At 38.3% G+C, this 21,258-nt stretch overlaps 1 protein-coding gene and 1 long non-coding RNA gene across 2 annotated transcripts in view; both read left to right on the forward strand.

Moving 5' to 3' along the window:
* Positions 1–4,022: 4,022 nt before the first annotated feature.
* Positions 4,023–4,688, forward strand: LOC133028372 (uncharacterized). The gene is made up of 2 exons (XR_009683298.1): positions 4,023–4,129; positions 4,363–4,688. It is a non-coding gene; the product is annotated as an uncharacterized LOC133028372 (long non-coding RNA).
* Positions 4,689–6,047: 1,359 nt separating this feature from the next.
* The window catches only part of fasn (fatty acid synthase), a 59,130-nt gene continuing 43,919 nt past the window's right edge, over positions 6,048–21,258 (forward strand). The window contains exons 1-3 of the mRNA XM_061095363.1: positions 6,048–6,262; positions 15,834–15,969; positions 20,979–21,131. Of these exons, the coding sequence (XP_060951346.1) occupies positions 15,843–15,969; positions 20,979–21,131 (280 nt within the window). The 5' untranslated portion in view covers positions 6,048–6,262; positions 15,834–15,842. The remainder of the gene's footprint in view (positions 6,263–15,833; positions 15,970–20,978; positions 21,132–21,258) is intronic.

Raw genomic sequence — 21,258 nt, forward strand, 5'->3', positions numbered from 1 at the left:
AAAGGACGTAGAGGACATGTTCAACTTGGTCCGCTGACTGATTGCTATACAGCGCTGTTTGCTTCTTCATTAAATATTTATTAATATTGAACTTAAGTCGATTAGAACAGTTTGTGAGATATGCATGCTCCATACATACAGACAGAAAGACAGACAGATGTTTGTTTGGTAGATGGTATTAGTAGTTGATGGAAGAAAACTAGGGATTAAATATAGCACGTTAATATGAAGTAACAAGGGAGGAGGCATGTCTCTTCCTAATATTAGAGATTATTTCCTTTCTGGCCAGTTAATAACAATAGTTCACTGGTGTGATGGATATGATGTTAAATGGATGGAAATGGAAAGAGGATGGGGAGAAACACAAAACACGAAATGTAATAAACATTCAAAATAGACATTACATGCCAAATTTAAGTATTCAAATATGTAACGTGAACTAAAAGAAAAATGAGAAGAATGGTCAAATAAATCAATTTCACAAAAGTAGAATTTTAATAATTAAGATATTTGTTTTATCTAAACTATTATTTTCACAAAGGAAACATATATGTACAAAGATAGAAAAAATGGAGGGCTTGGAGCTATGGATCTAGGTTTAACTACAAATAGCTTTCTGTAAAAAATATTATGAGTATTAAAAGTAAAGCAATGTGGATTGGTGAAGCGTTGAGCTTGACTAAAAAGAAAGGATGAGACAAAAATTCCATACCATTCTCCAAACTAGTATACAATGATTTTATAAATGATTTACCTAAATATCAACTGGATTGAGATGTACTCTAAACATATCTATACTAAACTCTGTGATGACTTGTATGTTGGCATTGTTTGGGCGGCTGTAGCTGAGGGGTAGAGTGGTCGTCCTCCAACCTGAAGGTCGGTGGTTCGATCCCCAGTCTGAACCATCTGCATGCCGAAGTGTCCTTGGGCAAGATGCTGAACTGTAAATAGCCCCCCATAGAATAACAAAGTGCTGCAAGTAGATGCACTGTATGAATGGGTGAATGTGAAACTGTACTGTAAAGCGCTTTGAGTGGTCTTCATCAGACTAGAAAAGCGCTATATAAATACAAATCCATTTACCATTTACCATTTCCTAAAAACGTTTGGATCCCTTTGACTACCAAACATGTATTAAGAATAGAATAGATTATTGCAAAAAGAAGTTAAGGCTTCTCTGAAAGTACAAGATACATAATGTGGCTTTTTTCTTTTTGGAGACATGCAGTGAAGGCAGTTGTCAATGGAGCAGACTTGTCACCACCAAAAGATGTCCCAACTGCTATGAAGATGACAAACTTGAACACCTGCTTTTAAAGAGGTCACAAGATATTTGGGAAAAATTATTATTGACATAACATAACATTGATGTAAATTATAAATCTGTCATGTATGTAGTATTTACAGACAAGATGTGCTTGAGTTTTGCACCAATCACTATCCCCAGTGACGTGGTCTACAAATAATCACTGAACTGAAAAAAAAAAATTCTCAGGCCCTGGCATTTGATTAATTTATAAATTGTAATAATGTGGAGAATTAACCAAATGTACTGTATATAGTCACCACCAATGCATTGGATTTTACGTGCAAAGTTATGTTTGCTGCTAGTCCCGGAACACAGTCAAACGACAGTAGAAATCCCAGACTGTTGTCAATAAAGTAGTTTGCCTATCGCAAGAATGAGGGTAGAGCGGTCGTCCTCCAACCTGAATGTCGGCAGTTCGTTCCCCAGTCTTCCCCATCTGCATGCCGAAGTGTCCTTGGGCAAGATGCTGAACCCCGAATTGCTCCTCATAGAACAACAAAGTGCTGCTAATAGATGCACTGTATGAATGTTTGTGTGAATGGGTGAATGTAAAACTGTAATGTGAAGAGCTTTGAGTGGTCATCAAGACTAAAAAAGCGCTATATAAATACAATTGCATGAATATAAATACAACATTTACCATTAAAGAATTGTGCAGTTCAGTTGGTGGACATTTTCTGTTTAATTTTTAATTGGTCAGTCCAACTCCACAGGGTTTCTCATCTATAGAAGCACTCTATAATTGGGCCTGTGCCAAAAAATAAAGCTCCAATGTCACCTTATAACTGTTAACTACTCTAGTAATTAAAGCTTCCGAGAAGATTGTCAAGGATGTGCTGTTAAATACAGTTGAAGCTTGGACCCGTTCAAGTTTGCTTACAGGTTGGGCAGGGGCATGATTGATGCAACAGGCACTCCTTTAATCGTGATTTTAGTACATCTTTAGGGCCCAAAGACCTTTCTGAGAGTTTTTTTATTGATTAACTTTCCTCTGCTTTTAACTGCATTCAATTGCTCTTCATGGGCTAAATTCTCCTCTGGGAGCTTCCACACTTTTCTAACTGATGCTGATCTTAGGGCAAAAATAGGAAGTAAACATTCAAAGGGAAGGGTCCAATGTCACAAATCGGTCCAGGGTGTGTATAAAAGTTAAAACTGAAATGAGATATTTAGATATCACTGTCATGAGGAATAAATAAATGAGGGAGAGAGGGAGAACATAGGTAAAGATATTTACAAATGTAAAGAAAAAGAAGTAATACACAAAACCATTTTGAACCATTACAATTTTTATTTAACTCTTTCTTACAGAGGGACACATCTTATTTGGAAGAATGAAACTATCTAAGTCTGTCAAGAACCATCTATCCTGCTTTTCCTTACCCCCTAACCCTGGAAAAAGGAATATGGGCTGTATCTCATTCGATGTATAAAGCTGGACCCGATGTGCCCAGTCAAAGAATATGATAAAGTGTTAAAAGCTATTCTAATTACCATTAAGATTATGATACAACAGTATTTCTTGTATAATACTGTTTTAGAAATGAGGCCACTCTCGGTCGAAGGTATTAACATAGGCAGCAAGCAATTCACTAATAAGTTTATTCGAAATATCTAGCATCACAACACTTCCCTGAGCGGCTGAAAGAAAATTATGTTATTTGAGATTATAGTGAGGATAAAGTTAGGAAAATAAGGAAACTTATCTTATTAGATCCTTCCTAAAACAGAGGTCAAGCATGATGAACAAAGATGCCCTGAAACTTTTCTCGTTACTGGACTATTTTATGCTCATTAAATGAAACCCCTCAGTTATTTATTTTATAAATTGTTTACCTTTGGGCTTCTGATGTTAATGTTTATTTCTTTTTTCTTTTCTCTCACTACTGTATGATGTCAACTTTGATACATGAAATGCCTTAAGGTATGTTTTTTTAACAATATATTTCAATAAAAAAAATAAAAAACCCTGAGATGCTGGCGAGCAGCACAGAGGCAGCAGAACATCATGAAACGTCTTCTGAAATTTTTGATTGGGTAGTTCGTTTCATATTATAATTTCCTTACTGGCCTAATTTTGTTAATGAGTTTGTTAAATCAGGAGGTAAGGAAAAGAGCAGGTGATGCTTTTTACCAGGAAGACAAACACAGATATGACCCGCTCTCATCAGCCTAGGATTGGCTTAGAGGCAGAGTAGGGCAGGTGGTGCTTTTGCTATCCTAGGAAAAAAATTGACTTACAGGACACGAATGAATGATGCGCACAACAGGTGATAAATGGGGGTACGCTATGCTGATATGCTGTATACCTGCGTATACTTTGCACCACACTACTGACAAGGTCAAATCGTTCCTTACAGAGACAAACAGCTGTGTAAGAAAAGTCTAACTTGTTATTGAGCTTATGGCGAGAAGTGAAATCATTTTGCATATACACATTTCAGGAAGAACCAGTAGAATGTCCTGCCTTGCCATTCTCTTGCAGGCAAACGCCGGCGTCTGTCTTTGGCCTGGACTGGCTATTTTCCCAGTAGAAGTAGCTTTAACCTTATTAAACAGTAGCTTATTTAAACCATGTATATTCTCTCATAGAATATAATTTATTATTTATTTATGTATTTATATTTACATTTATTTTATTTGTTGTTTTATTTATTCTATTCGAGGGGTGACAAGCCTTCTTTTCCACTTTGACATTACAGACAAATTCACAGAATGCCCAGATGTCCCAATTTTCCACTAGCACTTAATACCAGCAAGCATTTGTGAGTCTGTGGAGTGGAGAGCAGAAGTAATCTCAAAAGTCCACACACATGTGTAAGCTGATAAAATATAAAGTATATTTATTATTCAGTTTGTGATATGTGTATGTATAAAAATCTTGATATTTTTTCTCCATATAGTAATTTATATATATATATGTATATACTGGAGAAAAAAAGATGCATATAATTTAAATGATGGCCACACGTTTTAAAGAAACCAGAAAAATGTGACTGTATTATATGTGACCTCCATTGAAAGTGTACCTCTCTTGTCTTTACCTTAAGGTAACGGTAAGCTGAGCAGGAGGGAGACAGTCTGGTGCGGTGGTGATGAAGTCCAGATGAGGGTGCATGGTGTCGCTGCTCCCTTTCATAGCCATTCACTAACTGAGGTCCAGCACAGGATGAACCATGGTCATGTCCTTCTCAGCCTGTGACAGCAGTAAAGCATACTCCAAGGATCTTGAGTGGCATAATTGCATTTTGAGATAAAACTCAAAACTCAAAATATATTTATATTCTTACAGCTCCTATCATCATCAGAGCTCCCATGTATGAGCTGTTTATTTCAATTTGAAAATAAACCTATAGGCTCCTATTTTCAAATGTAAGTATTGTTGGGGCAAATCTGTTTGTTTTACTGTCTTGTGATAAACTAATATACAAAACATTATTGCAAGATTCGTTCTACAGATTGTATTGTTTACTTGATAGACACATACACATACAAATCGAAGAGTAACACTGCAGTAAAATGTGCTATGAATGCTAATATCTGACTAAAAGGTATACTGTGCATGCCAGTCTATAATTAATGAGGGGCTCTATGATTTCATCCAATGAACCCATTTGTCTGTTTCACTACTGAACAAGGGTCACAGTGTTTTTATTAAACCTGTTATTACTGGTTTACCACAGTAGGTTAATGGTGAAAAGAAAAGCTGTTTTGTTAGAACATCATGCTATGTGAAGTCATGAACTCCAGTAACCCAGAGGAGTCAGACGAGCGTTCCTGTCTACGTCATCATCAGGGCCCCGCCCTGTAATCACCCTATCTCCCAGCAGGACCCTCCCGCCTATTGTCATTGGCTTAAACCTCCCACCCCCACCCTGTGATTGGCTAATTTATATGCTTCCCAGAACACTTCGGCGTGTGTACCCACATGTCCCAAACCAGTTCTGCACCTTAAAATTCAACAGGAACATGTTAAGCTTGATGGGCTGCTTTTTAAGAAAAGGACGTAGGCCTGAAGAAGTAAAGCATATGATATGTGTGTTCTAGGCTGCAAATGGTACAAACTAGTACCACTAGTATGAGAGGTGTAAATAACGCACACTATGAATGTTTCACATTGCCAGTTCAACAATTTATAATTATTCATAAATAACAGGACAGGACACCACGCAAAATGGGTTACTATATTATATTAAACCCTAAAACATCAACATGATTTAGCATTGTCATGAGGAGGTTATTAACATACTCTGTACAATTTCTCAATACCACTATTACCGTTAATATGTTTATTTTGAATGCCAGAAAGTCTTTGGACAAACATTGTAAAAAGTAAAATAGAGCTGAGCAGTTGAATGCGTTGTTACTTCCAGTGATCTATGGAGTAACTTGCAACTACTTTATCCCATAAAGATATCAACAGACTGTTGTCAAACCTGCAGACAGGAAATGTGTTAAGTTAAACGTTCTTATTTCATCTTTGGCTAGAAAACTTTTAATGCAAATCGATCTACTGATGCAGCTATCACCAGCAGTCTGGGTATCGTAGGAGGAGGGGGAGTATCTGAACTCCAGTAACCCCAGCTCCACAGTTTTTTTCTTCTGTCCGACTACACGGGGGCGTTCAACGAATTACTCCATCACTGGCTGTATCCAAGAGGCCTGCCTCTTTTCTCATTGGACTGTACGAGCTGTCAGCCCATGTGGCGTGGCCAGACAGAATGTGAGACATTTAAATTCATCAGAGAAAAAGGATTCACTGATGCACCGAAGGTAACCCTTCACACAGGGGAAACGACAGAGGCAGCCTTTCCTCCCTACAGTTTAGGTTCGAGGAACACTACCGTGGACTATCGAAGTGTAGCGAACGCAAATAACGAGACAATACATCTCACCAAGTGGCCCGAAGTAGTGATTTTGCAGAGACATCACACCGTCGGTGAAAAACAGGTAAGTTCACGAATGGTTATTAGCTTTGGTGTTCAGATAGTTATGTCGTCACCAACATGCATGAATGTGTCTCTTACGGTTAAAACCTGTCATTGTTATTTGTTTACAGTTAATGGCAGTGTTATATTAAACTAAAACTCCATTAATTTGGCATGGCAAGGCAATTTTATCTATAAAAGGGATGACTGGACATATTTTCTTTGGTCAATAGTTTTGTTCACCTTGAGATCACCATATGCAAATGTTAACTCGTTCGTTTCCTCTTGATCGAGATTAACTGTGTTGATGGGTCACATTCAAGCCAAAATTAGGAATTATTTCTCAGTAGTAGCTTATTCTTCATATATATATATACATGTAATATAATAATATATTATACTTAATATATTATATTAAGTATTGATTATGACTATCAACCTTTTTAAATTACCAAAAATGTTAACAATGATTGATAAATGCTGCAACCCCAAAGTCATCATGGTAGATCTTATTGATTTACTGTCATCAGAGTAGCTTAGACTGGTACTTATACTGGATAATTGGGGGGGCCCATTAGATCTTGTAACAAATTGTAAGAAATAAATGTGTTAAAAAATGCGTTACTTTCTCAACAGTCATATAATCTTGCACAGCATAACAATCCTCAGCATACTTTCATGTCCAATTAGTGGCTGAACATTCAACATGCACACTGTAACAGTAGTGAAGGGAATGTTTAATATAAGCTGTGACACCTCTGCATGCATCTGCATCGATTCAATGTAAGGACTGGATACGTATTGAAGCCAAATAATCCCCAAAAATGTGCAAAGATCACCAAGAGATAGCTAAAAAAGTGTGGACAGAGCACCTCAACATAGTCCATTATTACTTTTTGTGTAGTATATTTCAAGCCAAAAAGCGCTGAAAAGTCATTTAATTTCTGAGTTACAGTGCGGCTGGTATTAAAATATTTCTGAGTTAGGTACATCTGAAGAGAGTGATATATGTGACCATTGGTTATATTATAGAAAAAAAGATGTGGTTAAACTAGTGCAATAATAGCATTCAAGCTGCATTACAGACAGTGGTGGAAGAATTGTTCAGATCCTTAAGTACTTTAAAATCATTACCAATATGTGGGCTGCTTTAAGACATGCACTGAACTCCAGGGAATCTCCGTAAATTCTCGCAGAGGGCTGTCACGAATGTCTAAGTGAGAGCCCCCAGGTAAAAACTCGACCAAATGTCTAAATGAGCCTGCTTTCCTCGGAACAGACGCAAAAATAAATACAAAACCAAATTAATTAAATGAAAAAAAATATCTCAGGATGACGACGAATATGTCAAGAGGGCTTTTGGTGATAAGTGGTGACGCTAGTGTCAATGTGCTGTAAACAAAAACATGTAATCTTCCTGCCTCTCTCTGCTGCAAAACCTCTGACCCGAAGGCTCCAGAGATTTGTGTGTGGTTTTGAATGCGTTGTAGTTAGAGTATTAAAGTTGGCGTAAATAAACTAAAATAAACCCCACCCTTAACTGCTTCTTCGGAAGCTATACCCCTCACATTCTTGCACACGCATTGCCAAGGCAGCTACTGGTCTCAACAAGACACTATACTGACTTATTGGATCTCTTAAAACGCAAAAGTTAATTAACGTTACCCACCTGATAAGCAGAAAAACTGGAGCCTCTTCATCCCTTTCATCTGTGGTGTCATCACAGTTGAAACGCATTACTGATGTTCACACAGGTTTTCCCCCTTAATTACTTTCTTATTTTCATTGGGTTAGCTATGAAAGTTATAGTTGGAATAACATTCTGTGAGATAGTAGTGTTAGCATTTCCAGTGGCTAACAGTAGTTGTTTCACTTTGTAATACATTATGAGTTTACATTTGAATGTTGTCCTCTAGTCTCTTGATAGTAGAAGGCAGAGGAATGATGGATTAGAGTACCTATAGCCAAAGAGGATGTTAATGACTGTTCCCAGGGAAATCTCTGTATTCCCCCTGTCCTGTGCACAAGCACAAATACCCACCTTACTTATTAGTTGGAATGATGTGATGTGCTCCTCGGGGAAGCAAGGTTTTCTTTGTTTCCCAGCGACAGAAACAGGCCTGTATAATTAAACCAGTATAAGAATTTGATAAAAACTTTATTATTCAAGTTTAGTACACTCCTTCCAGGCTAGCAGTGTGTTGATAACAGTAAAATATTGATCCATGTTTTAATTAAATTTTTTAATAATAATAATAATAAGTAATTTATTAGTCCCACAATGGGGAAATTTGCAATATTACAGCAGCATAAAGACATAAGCAGTAGTGAGTAGAAAAATAAAAGAAATATAGAAAAATACAAATTAAACTAATAATTGTTATTGTACAATGTAAAGAAATATATTATGTGAGAGAATATGTACAGTGAATGGATTGCACATGAACCGTTTATATTACGCAGACAGAAAACTGCACAATTGAGAACTGTTAAAGTGATCTGTTTATAAAGATAAGAAAGTCCAAAGGCAAGGGGTCAATAATGTTGGCTTCCATCTGGACCCACAGTGAGTTCTGTCTCCACAGTGACCCAGATACAAAATTTTTATATTGTGCAGACCAGTAGTAATGCTGGAAATTGGTGAGATTAGGACCCCGCATGGATTCTGGCTTCATGAGGAACAATAGACTAATCCTGTTATTATTTCTCCACGTAAATTTAGAGATATATTTGTAGGTGGCAAGTTTTTGGATTTGAAAATCCTGAATATTTTCTATATTGTTCTATTTGTGCTACATATACATTAATATATGAAGGATCCATAGATATGTTGAAGAAGTATATTATTATTTGTTGGATATGAATGATAAAAGATGTAATGGGTTTGTATTTTGGGAGGGTTATTTGGATTATTTGTTATTTATTGTTTACTTGTGCAATTCTATTAATTTGGCTCATAGGTCATAAGGATAGGGGTGGGGTTTCAATCAATCATTTTGAATCAAGCACCTGTTCACCTGTGTAGGAAGGAAAGAGGGTGAATAGGGACGCTGTTTTTGTTGATCTCTAAACTTTGTTACGCAAACTGCTATTTTCCGTTTGATCGATTTAATCTATGAGTTTAAATTTGATCTTCTTTTTCTTTAATAAAAGTTTAAAATGGATTTTTTTTATGGATTTTCTTTTATTTCACGAAGTCCGAAAATACATGTCAAATTGTGTCATATAAGGATAATTTTTCGTTCATTATTATAAATCCTCATCCTTCAATATTTGTATTGGCCCGTACACATGACACCAGTGGTTCAAATAACATTGCAAAAATGCAAAGGTAACATAGGACACCCCTGTCTTTTCCGTCTGATAAAGAGAAGAATTCAGAGGTTACACCAATAGTAATAACTAGTGCTTTAGATTTTTATAAATGGATTTGATCCAATCTATTAAATAACAACACACATTTAACAGATTTAAAGCTTTAAAAAAAGTAAAGGGGGTCATTGCCATACAATGATATGTGCTACGTTCATAGATTGAGGAGGTGTTCTTTTGTGAATCATTGACGTAAAAATAGGCAGGAGATCAGTCCCGAATTTGATATAGAATTTGGCTGAAAAGCCATCTGGACTGGGGTCTCATTTATAAAACAGTGCATGGGATTCATACTCAAAGTGTACACGCACACAAAAGCTGGAAATGGCGTACGCAAAAGAAAATTCAAACAACCCCCCCCCGTTGAAATGAACGAATGACTCGAAAAAAGATTTGTTCATTTTACTGAACGAGATTGAAAGAACAGAGTTGGTAAAATGATCCGAACTTCCCATCACTAAATGGTACACTGCTGCTGTTGCTGTTAACACAGTGAGCGAGAGTGAGGACTATACAGAGAACGGAGCTTGAAATTAAAAAAAAAATCTCATTCAAAGGTGGAGGCAAAAAAAACACACCGTCAGAATGTGAGGGAACTTGTATCGCCTGTTGGTATTTTAATCATCCAAAACTGCAGGATTATTAAATGCTGAGACAGCTTTAATGTCACAAATCTATAGGATTTAACAGAATTATTATTATAAGCTAGTGTTTTTACTGGGATGATTCGGTTCAATCTGTGTAATACAGGATCTATATTAACTAATGAGTCATGATCATGGGAAAAAACGTTGTGATTGCTGAACCCTCGTTTACTCCTTCCATTCGTGCTCATCCATCGCGCCTCATTACGAGTGTCCCGGAAGTATTTATATTTTTAAAGCAATCAGAGCGATTACTTCACTGACACTGGATCCTAACCTCCACTCTGGGATGTTATTTGGAAATAGAAGTTTGAAAGTGAATAGTTTTTCTCTATTTTTTGTGAGTGATCTCCAGTGCCCCCTGTGTCACCGTCACTGCAGCGACTTTAAACACACTCATCCAAGATGATACACACACAGTGTTCAATGATATTATTAAAAACTATTAATGATTCGGCTCTGCAACTCCGCTGTTTATTGTTAACTGAACGTAATTTTTTTGTAAGTTGTTGTTTGAGTTACTATGAGTGACACCTGCTCGTTGCATGTGTGCGAGCTGGGCAGCCCCGCCCCTCGCAGTCAATGCACGCAGGCAGCGTGACAGGGAGCGGAGCAGTGAGTGCGCTCTGATTGCGTGCTATTATAATAAAGTACCGGTACTAAAAATATGCTAAACCGTATCGTTTTTAACGTAAGGGTAGCGCGGTACCTTTCTAGTACCGGTACACCGTGCAACACTAATCCCAGCACACCAGCCCTAACAACAACAGAGAGATGGCCCTCAGTGAACTGTACCAGGTTATCAGTGAGAAACCCTAACCCTAACCCATCCAAATGGATTCCTTATAGTGGTTTGGATTTTCAATCATGCCAACCCAAAGACGGGTTTACCTAAACTCCACCAACGCTTTGATTTTCCAACCAAAGGAAAAAACATACTGGACTTAATTTCACCTACAACAAAACAGCATGAGGCCAGGATTGAGGACGCGGGTGAAAGTGACCAAACCTGTCCAGCAGGAGATACGTGTGTGGCTGGATGGTGCGTCTTCTCCATTTCAGGACATCTTTTACACCTCAGACTGGGACATCTTCAAGCAAGCAGCCACACACAACCCAACTCATCGACCTACAGGAGTACACAAAGACTGTGATAACTTACATCTCCAAATGCATCAAGGATGTGACTGTCACTAAAGCCATCACTTCACAGTCTAAAATAGAAGCCATGGCTGAAAGAATAGGTTCACAGACTGCTGAAGACCAGAAACACTGCCTTTAGAGCAGGTGACGGAGCAGAACAGAGAGCCTGTCCTGTGGCATCAGGAAAGCCAAGCGTGTGTACAGCAAGAAAATAACTGGGCAATTCAAGGACAGCAGAGACACAAAGACCCTGTGGAAGAGGATCAGACCCTTACAGACTAAAAACGTCCACCACAAGCCTGTGACAAAAACATCTCTCTGTTAAACCAACTTAACAGCTTCTTTGCACGTTTTGAAGCACTGAACAACACCACTGCACAGAAGTCACTAGCTCCCACCATGTTTTGGGTTTCTCTTCAGCCAGCATGAAGAAAACACTCTCAAAGATCAATGCTTGCATGGGTGCTGAAAAACTATGCAGAAGAACTGAAAGATGTCCTCACAGACATTTTCAACACCTCCTTGAGTCAGGCTGTGGTCCCCAAATGCTTCAAACCATCACCACTATACCTGTGCCAAAGAAGTCATCTCCATCCGCTTAGAATGACTACTGCCGTGCTGCACTGACTCCCACCATCATGAAGTGCTTTGAGAGGCTGGTCATGCATCACATCAGCAACATCAGGAGAATACGTCCCCTTCTCACCCAGAAGACGGCGTAGACCAGCCGGGAGGGAAGGCAACTCCCTCCCGTTGGTCTACCTGCTTGGACATCCGACCTTTGCAGCTCATCCAGAATGCAGCAGCTCAACTGGTTTTTAAACTACCTAAATTCCCTCACCCTACTCCGCTCCTCCGCTCCCTTCACTGGTTACCGCTTTCAAAACACTAGTACTTGCTTACCATGCTATGAACGGATCGGGCCCAGCCTACATCCAGGACATGGTCAAACCTTACACCCCAGCCCTTTCACTCCGCTGTGCATCTGCCAATCTGCCTGCTGTTCCCTCACTGTGAGCTAACCACTCAACAAAATCACGACTGTTTGCTTTCCTAGCTCCTAAATGGTGGAACGAGCTCCCTGTTGACATCAGGACCGCAGAAAGTCTACACATCTTCCACCCCAGACTAATGACACATCTCTGCCAACTATATCTTGGATAAAAATAAACAAAATAAGCACTATAAGTCGCACTTATATGGCACTAATTTGTTAATTGTCTAACCTCAGCTCCACCTCTCTGCCCCTTTTTGGATTAGTTACGAATCAGGCATAGTCAGACACTGCCACAATCACCACAACCAAGCCACTTTTGACCTTACAGAGGCTACATATCCATCCCTTATACAATAAATACTTGTAAAAAAATCCCAGATTTCAGCAGCATATTTTTCCCCCTGTGTCTAGACATGAGCCCTCATCGTAGTTAAATTAGGGTGCTGCATAATTTAACCTGCCTTGTTAAAATATTCCCTGCAGAAGTATTTGATTCAATGGTAATGCAGTACTTTGTACGAGCTGTGTTGGATAGTGCACAGTATGAAATAAATACGATTGGTATTTTTCATTGTAATGCTGATGATGTTGTTGTCATATAATGCACTGTCAGATGCTAATGATGCCATAATTAACAACTTATACACTTTTGATCAACAACCTGCATTTCACAAGTTATGTAGGACCTTTCTGATTTTAGGGTGGCCTTTGCTTGTTTTGTAGAGGGTGGATAGATTGAAAATCACCAATTAAACAAAGTATAAAGCTTACTTTTGTGAGTCGCTTTGGATAAAAGCATCAGTTAAATGATATGTAATGTATATAATAAATATTTTTCAATGTGTTTAAAACACATTTTCTCAAATCACAAAATTAAATAGCAGATTAAAAAAACGTATATAACAATATTTCCTTTTGAAAGATATCATTATGAACCACAATTGCATAATGCATACCTCCACCTAGGCCCAGCACTCCTCTTATGAAACCAAATAAAAATTCTCGATTTTTTTGGGGATATAAACCAAATTACACACACTCCCTAAATATCAGTACAGTAAAAATGTCTTTTTCTAATAAAGATCTATGAATAATTCTCTGGGAAATTGCTGAAAAAAATCCTGGATTTAAATCTGATCCAGATCTGTACCAAAATGTTATGGGTAATGCACTACCCCTCCACAAAATGTTGTTGAAATTGGTTGAGTAGTAGTTTTTGTAATATCCTGCTGCCTAATCAAAAATGTTCTTCTGATGTCAGGTTTTGCATGATTTGAAGTTTTGTGTGACTATATATTTGTGCACAAACAGAAACTGATCTTTAATTTTAACCAAAATAATAATGGAAGTAAGCATGTATCATTATTGTGTTTGCAACCTTAGGCTCTTTCCATCAAGCCATTTCAAGTGTCAAGTCAGGTCGCAGCATGAGTTGTTAGAGCCGTTCGTGTCACTCAGAGAGAAAAAAACAAACACAAAGCAAGGTCAGAAGATGTGTTTTGTCTCATCTGAAGTTTCTACTATTGCTTGAGTTATCATCTTCTGGGAACTTCCACTCACTTTTACTAACAGTAGAACGTCTTCTTCTGATTCTGATTCTGAAATCTCAAATTCATTTTAGGATTGTGTTTCGCATTACAATAGTTTATTTTTACTCTTTTCATAATGATTGGATTTTCATTTCTACAAAAATCGTAAGTGAGGGGAATTCAGCAACATGGGCGTAGTTAGTGTGCTTAATATCTAATGACTGTTCACTATGTTTTGAGGGAAGGAATCTGAGGAGGATGTTAACACTGTTCTACTCTACACTGAGGTAGGGGTTCATGCTTTGAATTAGGGTAACATTGTCCTAAGCTGCTAGCTTAGGACCAAAGATACACACACACACACACACACACACAAACACACTGTTCAAAATTGATATGCTCATGTACACAGAATAGTCCATGAACAGATGACATTGTCTACTATAAGTGCTTATTCATGCATGCTCAGAGGGACTCTTTTCCGAACCTGCCATCCGGTGCCAACACTTGTTATACATTACAATTACAAATCTTATGTTGTGTTAATGAACATACTTACATTTCTTTCACAGAGACATTTTTGAGAATTCATATTTCATATTTTGCTCTAAAGAATAATTTCAGGGACTTTGAATGACATTTTTTACAACACTTAGTGTTGCGCTGTTGACATGTGATTTGTAATTGTGCATGCACATACTGAACCAGCTGCTATCATTCTGTGGGGCCCACAGCTTACAAGCACATGTCACACATACATTCAGAAATTCTATTTCTAAGAATTTCTTAGAATTAAAAAAGAATGTCTTTTTTTGAATACCGATTAAGACCAAATTAAATTCTTTTTTTTCTTGTCCAAAGTTAAACTAAACAGTTTTCAGCCAAAATAGTAATTTAGTGTACATCCCACTAAATTACTATTTTGGCTGAAAACTGTTAAGTTTAACTTTGGACAAGAAAAAAAAGAATTAGTATGTATCATCAATAGTGCATTTTAAAAGATGATCTCAGACATGATTAGTCTCAAGTTACATAGACACTGTGTAGAATGTTGAGAAGAAATTATTCTTGATGTCTGTGTTAAATTCAGGGTTATTCGTTAAACACCAACGTCCAATGTCATCATCAGTTTATAAATGGTTGAATGAAACGTTTTTCTTTTCTTTTTTAAATCAAACAATCAACCAAACATTTAAACAATTAAATGTGAATGTGAAATCTGAATCTAATCCCATCTGTAGAAGCAGTGTTGTGCCAGTTCACACTTAAAAAGAACAAGTTCACAGTTCAGTTCATGCAGATGAAAATTAACTAGTTCACGTTCATAGTAAATTATTTATTGGGATGATTAGGTGACAAATGTACAGTCATGTGTTTGGTTATGATGTTTAAATGCAGCCTTATGAACTCTGGTAGCTGAAGGCTCTACCTCCCACTCTACAGATTCTTGGAACCACAAGAGAATCTGTATTGTGGGATTGAAGTGATCTATTGGGACAATATGGTGTTATGAGCTCTTTTACATATGAAGGGGCTTGATTTTTGAGGGCTTTGTGCTATCTGAGGAGCAGGATCTTGAATTCTATTCGAAATTTGCAGGGAGCCAATGCAAAGACGCTTAGACTGGAGAATTATGATATCTCCTTCTAGTTCCTGTCAGAACTTATGCTGCAGCATTTAAGACTAACTGGAGGCTTTTCACTGACTTACTAGGAGATGATAACTAATTACAGTTATCCAGTCTAGAGGTAACAAATGCATGGACTAGTTTCTCAGCATCCCTCTGAGACAGGATGTTCCCAATTAATGTTTTTGCTAGTCAATCTGGTATCAATCATTCAGCACAGTGCATTTGAAATGTGCACCCTCTCATGTTAATGGAATATCTCTCTAACACTCTGTTCACAGTAACTCAGCATGGATGAGATAGTCATAGCAGGCATATCGGGACGTTTGCCTGAGTCCAACAATCTTGAGGAATTCTGGGAAAACCTTATCAATGGTGTGGACATGGTGACAGAGGACAACCGGCGATGGACACCAGGTGAGACTCCACATAAAGCTGGATTTTGTTGATTGTTCTTCAGTGGAAGGTCAGTCCCACTCTCTCTCAATCCAATTCTTTTGGAGTCAAAATCAGATTGAACTCAGCAAAAATTGATAGAGTTGGGTACAATTTCTAGCTATTAGAAAAAATCTGCAGAATTGGGTACGGACTCTCTCTGCAGTTTTCCTTTTGCACAAGAGTACAAAAGGAAAACTCAGTGGGAGATTCACAACAGCATAAATTCTGGGTGGTGCAACAGACAGAGACAGGATGTAACATATTAATTCTGCTGCAGAGATCACAGGATTGTGTTTCCAGCACAGCAAGACCGTCTTCATCTCTCATCACCACAAACTGTTGACATCTTTGTCAATTCAATTCAATTAGTTCATTAGTTCATTTAGTTGTATGTCGCCAGGTACAGTTGTGTAACCATCATGTTTCACCTTTGTCAGACTAGTTGTTATAGTGAGAATAATAACAATGATAATTATAGATGTAAAGATGTCATTAATGTTAGCAGCACCAGTATATATAACAATAATGATGATAATGAATACAATGAATAATAATAATGTTAATTATAATAATAATTGTTGTTGTCAGAGGGTAGAGAGATGGGAGGCCCCCCAGAAGTCTAAACGTATTGCAGCGTAACAAAGGGATGGTTCAGGAATCCCCTGAGAAATCCAAAATTCTTGAAAAGGTGGTACGAACCCAACTTTTAGCTGTGTTAGATAATATTAACATTTTTGATAAATCCAGTCTGGAGTTCACAAATGTCACAGTACCGAAACAGCTTTCCTTAATATCACAAATGAGTAATTGATGTCTGCTGATGCTGGTGATCCTCCATGTTACTGCTCCTTGATCTCAGTGCTGCATTTGACACCATTGATTAAAACATTTTCAGCAATAGACTAACACAGTGTGTCGGCATATCCGGAATTGACCTTAGATGGTTCAAGTCTTATCCCTCAGATTGAGGAATTTTAGTTTTTTATTGGGAATAATGTCATTTATGGTCATTCAGTTAAATTAAAACAAAATAGACATAATAATCTTCGGCCCTGAGCAGCATGCAGGCAAACTCCTACCATTTCTCGGTCCTTTGGCAACCAATTTTAAATCAACAGCTAAAAATGCAGCTGTCACTATTTATTCTCACTGAATTTTAAAACACGCGTTAAAGAGATCATTAAATCCTGCTACTTCCACCTACGAAATATATATAAAATATAACAATTTTTATCTCTCTCTGACTTAGAAAAGCGTGTACATGCCTTTGTCTTTTCCCACCTGAACTATTACAATGCAAACAATATATGCCTTAGTCAAACCTCAATAAATTGTTTTCAGCTTGTTCAAAATGCTGCTTGTATTTTATTTTAGTAAAAAACACAAGTCTCATATCACGCCAATCCTTGCATCCCTTCACCAGTTGCCTCTTAAAGGGATAGTTCTCCGACAAATACAAATTCCCTCATTATCTACTCACCACTATGCTGATGGAGGGGAGGGTAAATTGTGGAGTTTCAGGTTTAAACAGAATCCAATACAATGGAAGTCAACAGTGTCCTCTTCTTCAGATGTTATAAAACAACAGAAAAAACATAACAAGCCTCTATACTGCTTGTGTGGTGTCATCCAAGTGTCTGTAAACCTCAAGATTAATATTCGATTTGAAACATAGTCATTTACACCGTCTAAAAGTCCACCGGAAGTGGCGATGCTAGCAGACTTAGCCACAAAATGATGTGTCCGTGAGTCCGTGAATGCACCTTGTAGGAAGATATCAGAGGACATTTGACCTCTGCCAAGATACACAGTCGGCGGCTGTGGCTGAGGACTAGAGTGGTAGTCCTCCAACCTGAAGGTCGGCGGTTTGATCCCCAGTCTGACCCATCTGCATGCTGAAGTGTCCTTGGGCAAGATGCTGAACCCTGAATGGCCCCCCATAGAATAACAAAGTGCTGTGATTAGATGCACTGTGTGAATGGGTGAATGCAAAACTGTACTGTAAAGCGCTTTGAGTTGTCTTCAAGACTAGAAAAGCGCTATATAAATACATAAACCATTTACCATTTAGATATTGGATGGATAGAATGTATAGGCAAAGGTCACGGTAATGTCAAATGAGTCTGGAAAAAAAATTGTAGACTGACACTGCACTGGTTGGCGGAGGCATACAACCGCATTGCAGTATTTCTACTTTATTTCAGTACTTGATGTGAGATCTATCCTTGTTTTAATCTTGATTGTGCATATACAGACAGAAACAAAAGTTTAAGCCATTTTCTGAGCTGAACAGAAAATATAAAATGGCTGAATAACAATATTAGAGAGGCGGTGGACTAGTGGCAGAAACTTGGACTATGGGCAGAAAAGGTCTCTGGTTCGTCTCTGTTTCGACTCCACGGAGAAACAACAAAAAGACGAACCTGGATTGATTTGTCCAAAAATCCAAGAGGATTCTCCCTACCCTGTCAAGTGCCCCTGAGCAAGGCACCTTACTCCCCAAACATCTGCTCCCCGGGCGCCGTACACGGCTGACCACTGCTCTGTGTGTCCTGCACCAGATGGGTTAAAAGCAGAGGTTGAATTTCCCCTTGCATGAGTGTGCCTGTGCATGTCTGTGCATGTGTTTGGGACAAATAAATGTATCTTAATCTTAATCTAAATGTATCTTAATTAGTTCACACATCGTGTAATGTTATGTAACAACAGCAGTGCAGAAAAAGTCTGTTGCTGCATTTATAATCCTTGTATATTATGCTGTGATTATACATTTCTAAGTTTTTTAGAATCAGCAGTGATACAAAAATGACTGGTGATGAAAAAACATTTAGAAAATGATTTAGAAACATTTCGTAGTGACTACGATTAACTGACACACATACGTCATGTTCAAAAAGTAGGATTTATAATGCAGTACTGTCTTTCTTCAGGCTCCAGTATGCTTCTACGTATACGTTTCTCGGAGAGGGCTCCACAGGGGGCGAAGAGTCTTTTTGATTTTGAGCTCTCCGACCACTGTACGTCGAAAAAAAATTAACGGCAAACCCATAGGTGGCGCAACGGAAGACGAGCTCAGAGAAGCCTACCCCATTTGGGAAGAAGAAGTCCACGTGTGTCTGTTTACCTCTGTCAGCCTGCCTCCCACACACTGAACCATGGCAACTAACAGAACTAAATAAAGTGACACCCAGCGGGTCAAAATGCTGATGTAATTGTTTCTTAGCGCAGCGGTTCCCCGGTCTTGTTTCCGAACTGTGTTGCTGATTCCACAGCTTGAATCTGCTTGAGGCTACATGTAGCTAGAAGCTACACGGAGCTAGCTCCCCCCCAGCTTCCACACACAGTCAGCAGGGACTCCCGACACTAACTACTACTACCCAGTATTTGCTTCTAACCTGACGGTATTATAGAAACAGTGTCATGATAGAAGTGGAATTAAAGTCGTGACGGCGGGTTTTTGCTCTGTTACCACCGCAGTTAGCATGGTGAAAGCTCGTTATAACCGTATGTGACCGTGCACACATGCCCTCAGTGCTCTAACGAGCCACCGTCAGCCGGACAACTCCGCTGGCTTAACACACATGTCACATTAATCGTAGAATCGTAGTTGTGTTTGGGTTTGATGTGACACAGGGAAGAAGGCAGGAAGTGTGAGGTCCGGAAATGACGTCGTAGGGAAATGACGTCGTAGGGAAATGATGTCGTTCGCGGACCAATCACAGCCAAGAGCTATCCGTGGGCTCTCCGACAGAAAGACGGACAGTTAGAAAAATCAGACCAGGCACTCAAGTGCTTTCACTTCAAGTACTCTTGCAGATGTAACTCTGTAATATGACAAATTATAAATATAAATATAATAAATAAATAAAAATATCCTAGAAAGCATTTCAGTCCCAAAACCACAAATCTCTATTTTACAGATTTTTATGTTTTGATAACTGATTATTTTGTATTCATAGTCTCTGTTGCCCCTCTCTTTCCCATCCTCCATCTAATGATTAAAATACCCATCCCTCAGTGTCTGGCAACCATCTTGAGCTTGCATTCATTGGCTGAAAGGGTTTGACTGGGTTAGATAACACTTGTGAGACCACACACCAGGCATCAAGGGAGAGCAGGGTGAATAGAAGAGGAAACATAAGCATCCAGACGACCTAGGGACATAAAAAAAAAAGAGAAAGAAATGTTACTCAGAAACCTAAATGTTTTTTTTATTTGCACACAAACAGAAATATTGAAACTGGTTTTAGGATGGAGTAATGTAAATGGTTTGTATATAGAGATTTTAAAGTACAGATAGCCATTTACCCTTTCAAATACCCATTCATACAGGTCATTTATCAGCAGCACTTTTCTGTTCTATGAGGGGCAATTCGGGGCTCATCATCTTGCCCAAGGACACTCTCGCATGCAGATGTGCAAGACTGGGATTTAACTGAAAAGCTTTTGGTTGGAGGATGACTCCTCTACCCCTAAGCCACAACTGCCCCGGTGCTGCTACTGTTTTTGTGTGAACAGTTGTAGCACAGGTAACACTCCCTGAACAAGTGCAGCAGGTTCCTTTAGTGTTGTTAATCATCATGTCTGACAAACCACACTATAGCTAGAGGTGCAGTAAAGTATTGAGTGGACTGATCATTTTATTTGTTGGTAATATACAGTTAAAGGAGCAACACTCTGTGGTGGCCTCTTAGGTAGATATTTTACTGGAAAAGCCCAAGATTAAGAAGGTTTTCGTTATGGTTAAAATTAACTGTTAATCAAAAATGAAAGTGTCAAATTAACATAACATTGTTCTTGAAAACAAAATCTTTATCGTGTACATTCTCTTTCCTTAGTTTCTCTCTAATTTTTAGGAAATTATATGTGATGATGGTATGATGTTTAGTCATATATGATAAAAAGTCTACTACCATTGTGCTCAGAATCAATTTCTTTGTGAGGAATTCTTTTGAGAATTACCATTCACCAATTTTGCTCTTTTCTAGGTCTGTATGGTCTTCCAAAGAGAAATGGTAAACTGAAAGACATCAGCCACTTTGATGCAGTCTTCTTTGGAGTGCACCCCAAACAGGCCAACACCATGGACCCCCAGCTCCGTCTCATGCTGGAGATTGCCTATGAAGCTATTGTAGATGGAGGTGAGGAAACTGTGTAATGATTAAAAGTAATACGAGTGAAAGTGGCTAGATAAAGTGGAAAAGGAAATAAAGTAAATGATTTCTGGAATATGAATGAATTTCACCATTTCAAAAACTCTTTAGTTTA

Source organism: Limanda limanda, chromosome 21 (genome assembly GCF_963576545.1).
Source record: "Limanda limanda chromosome 21, fLimLim1.1, whole genome shotgun sequence".
In the NCBI taxonomy this organism is placed as follows: domain Eukaryota; kingdom Metazoa; phylum Chordata; class Actinopteri; order Pleuronectiformes; family Pleuronectidae; genus Limanda; species Limanda limanda.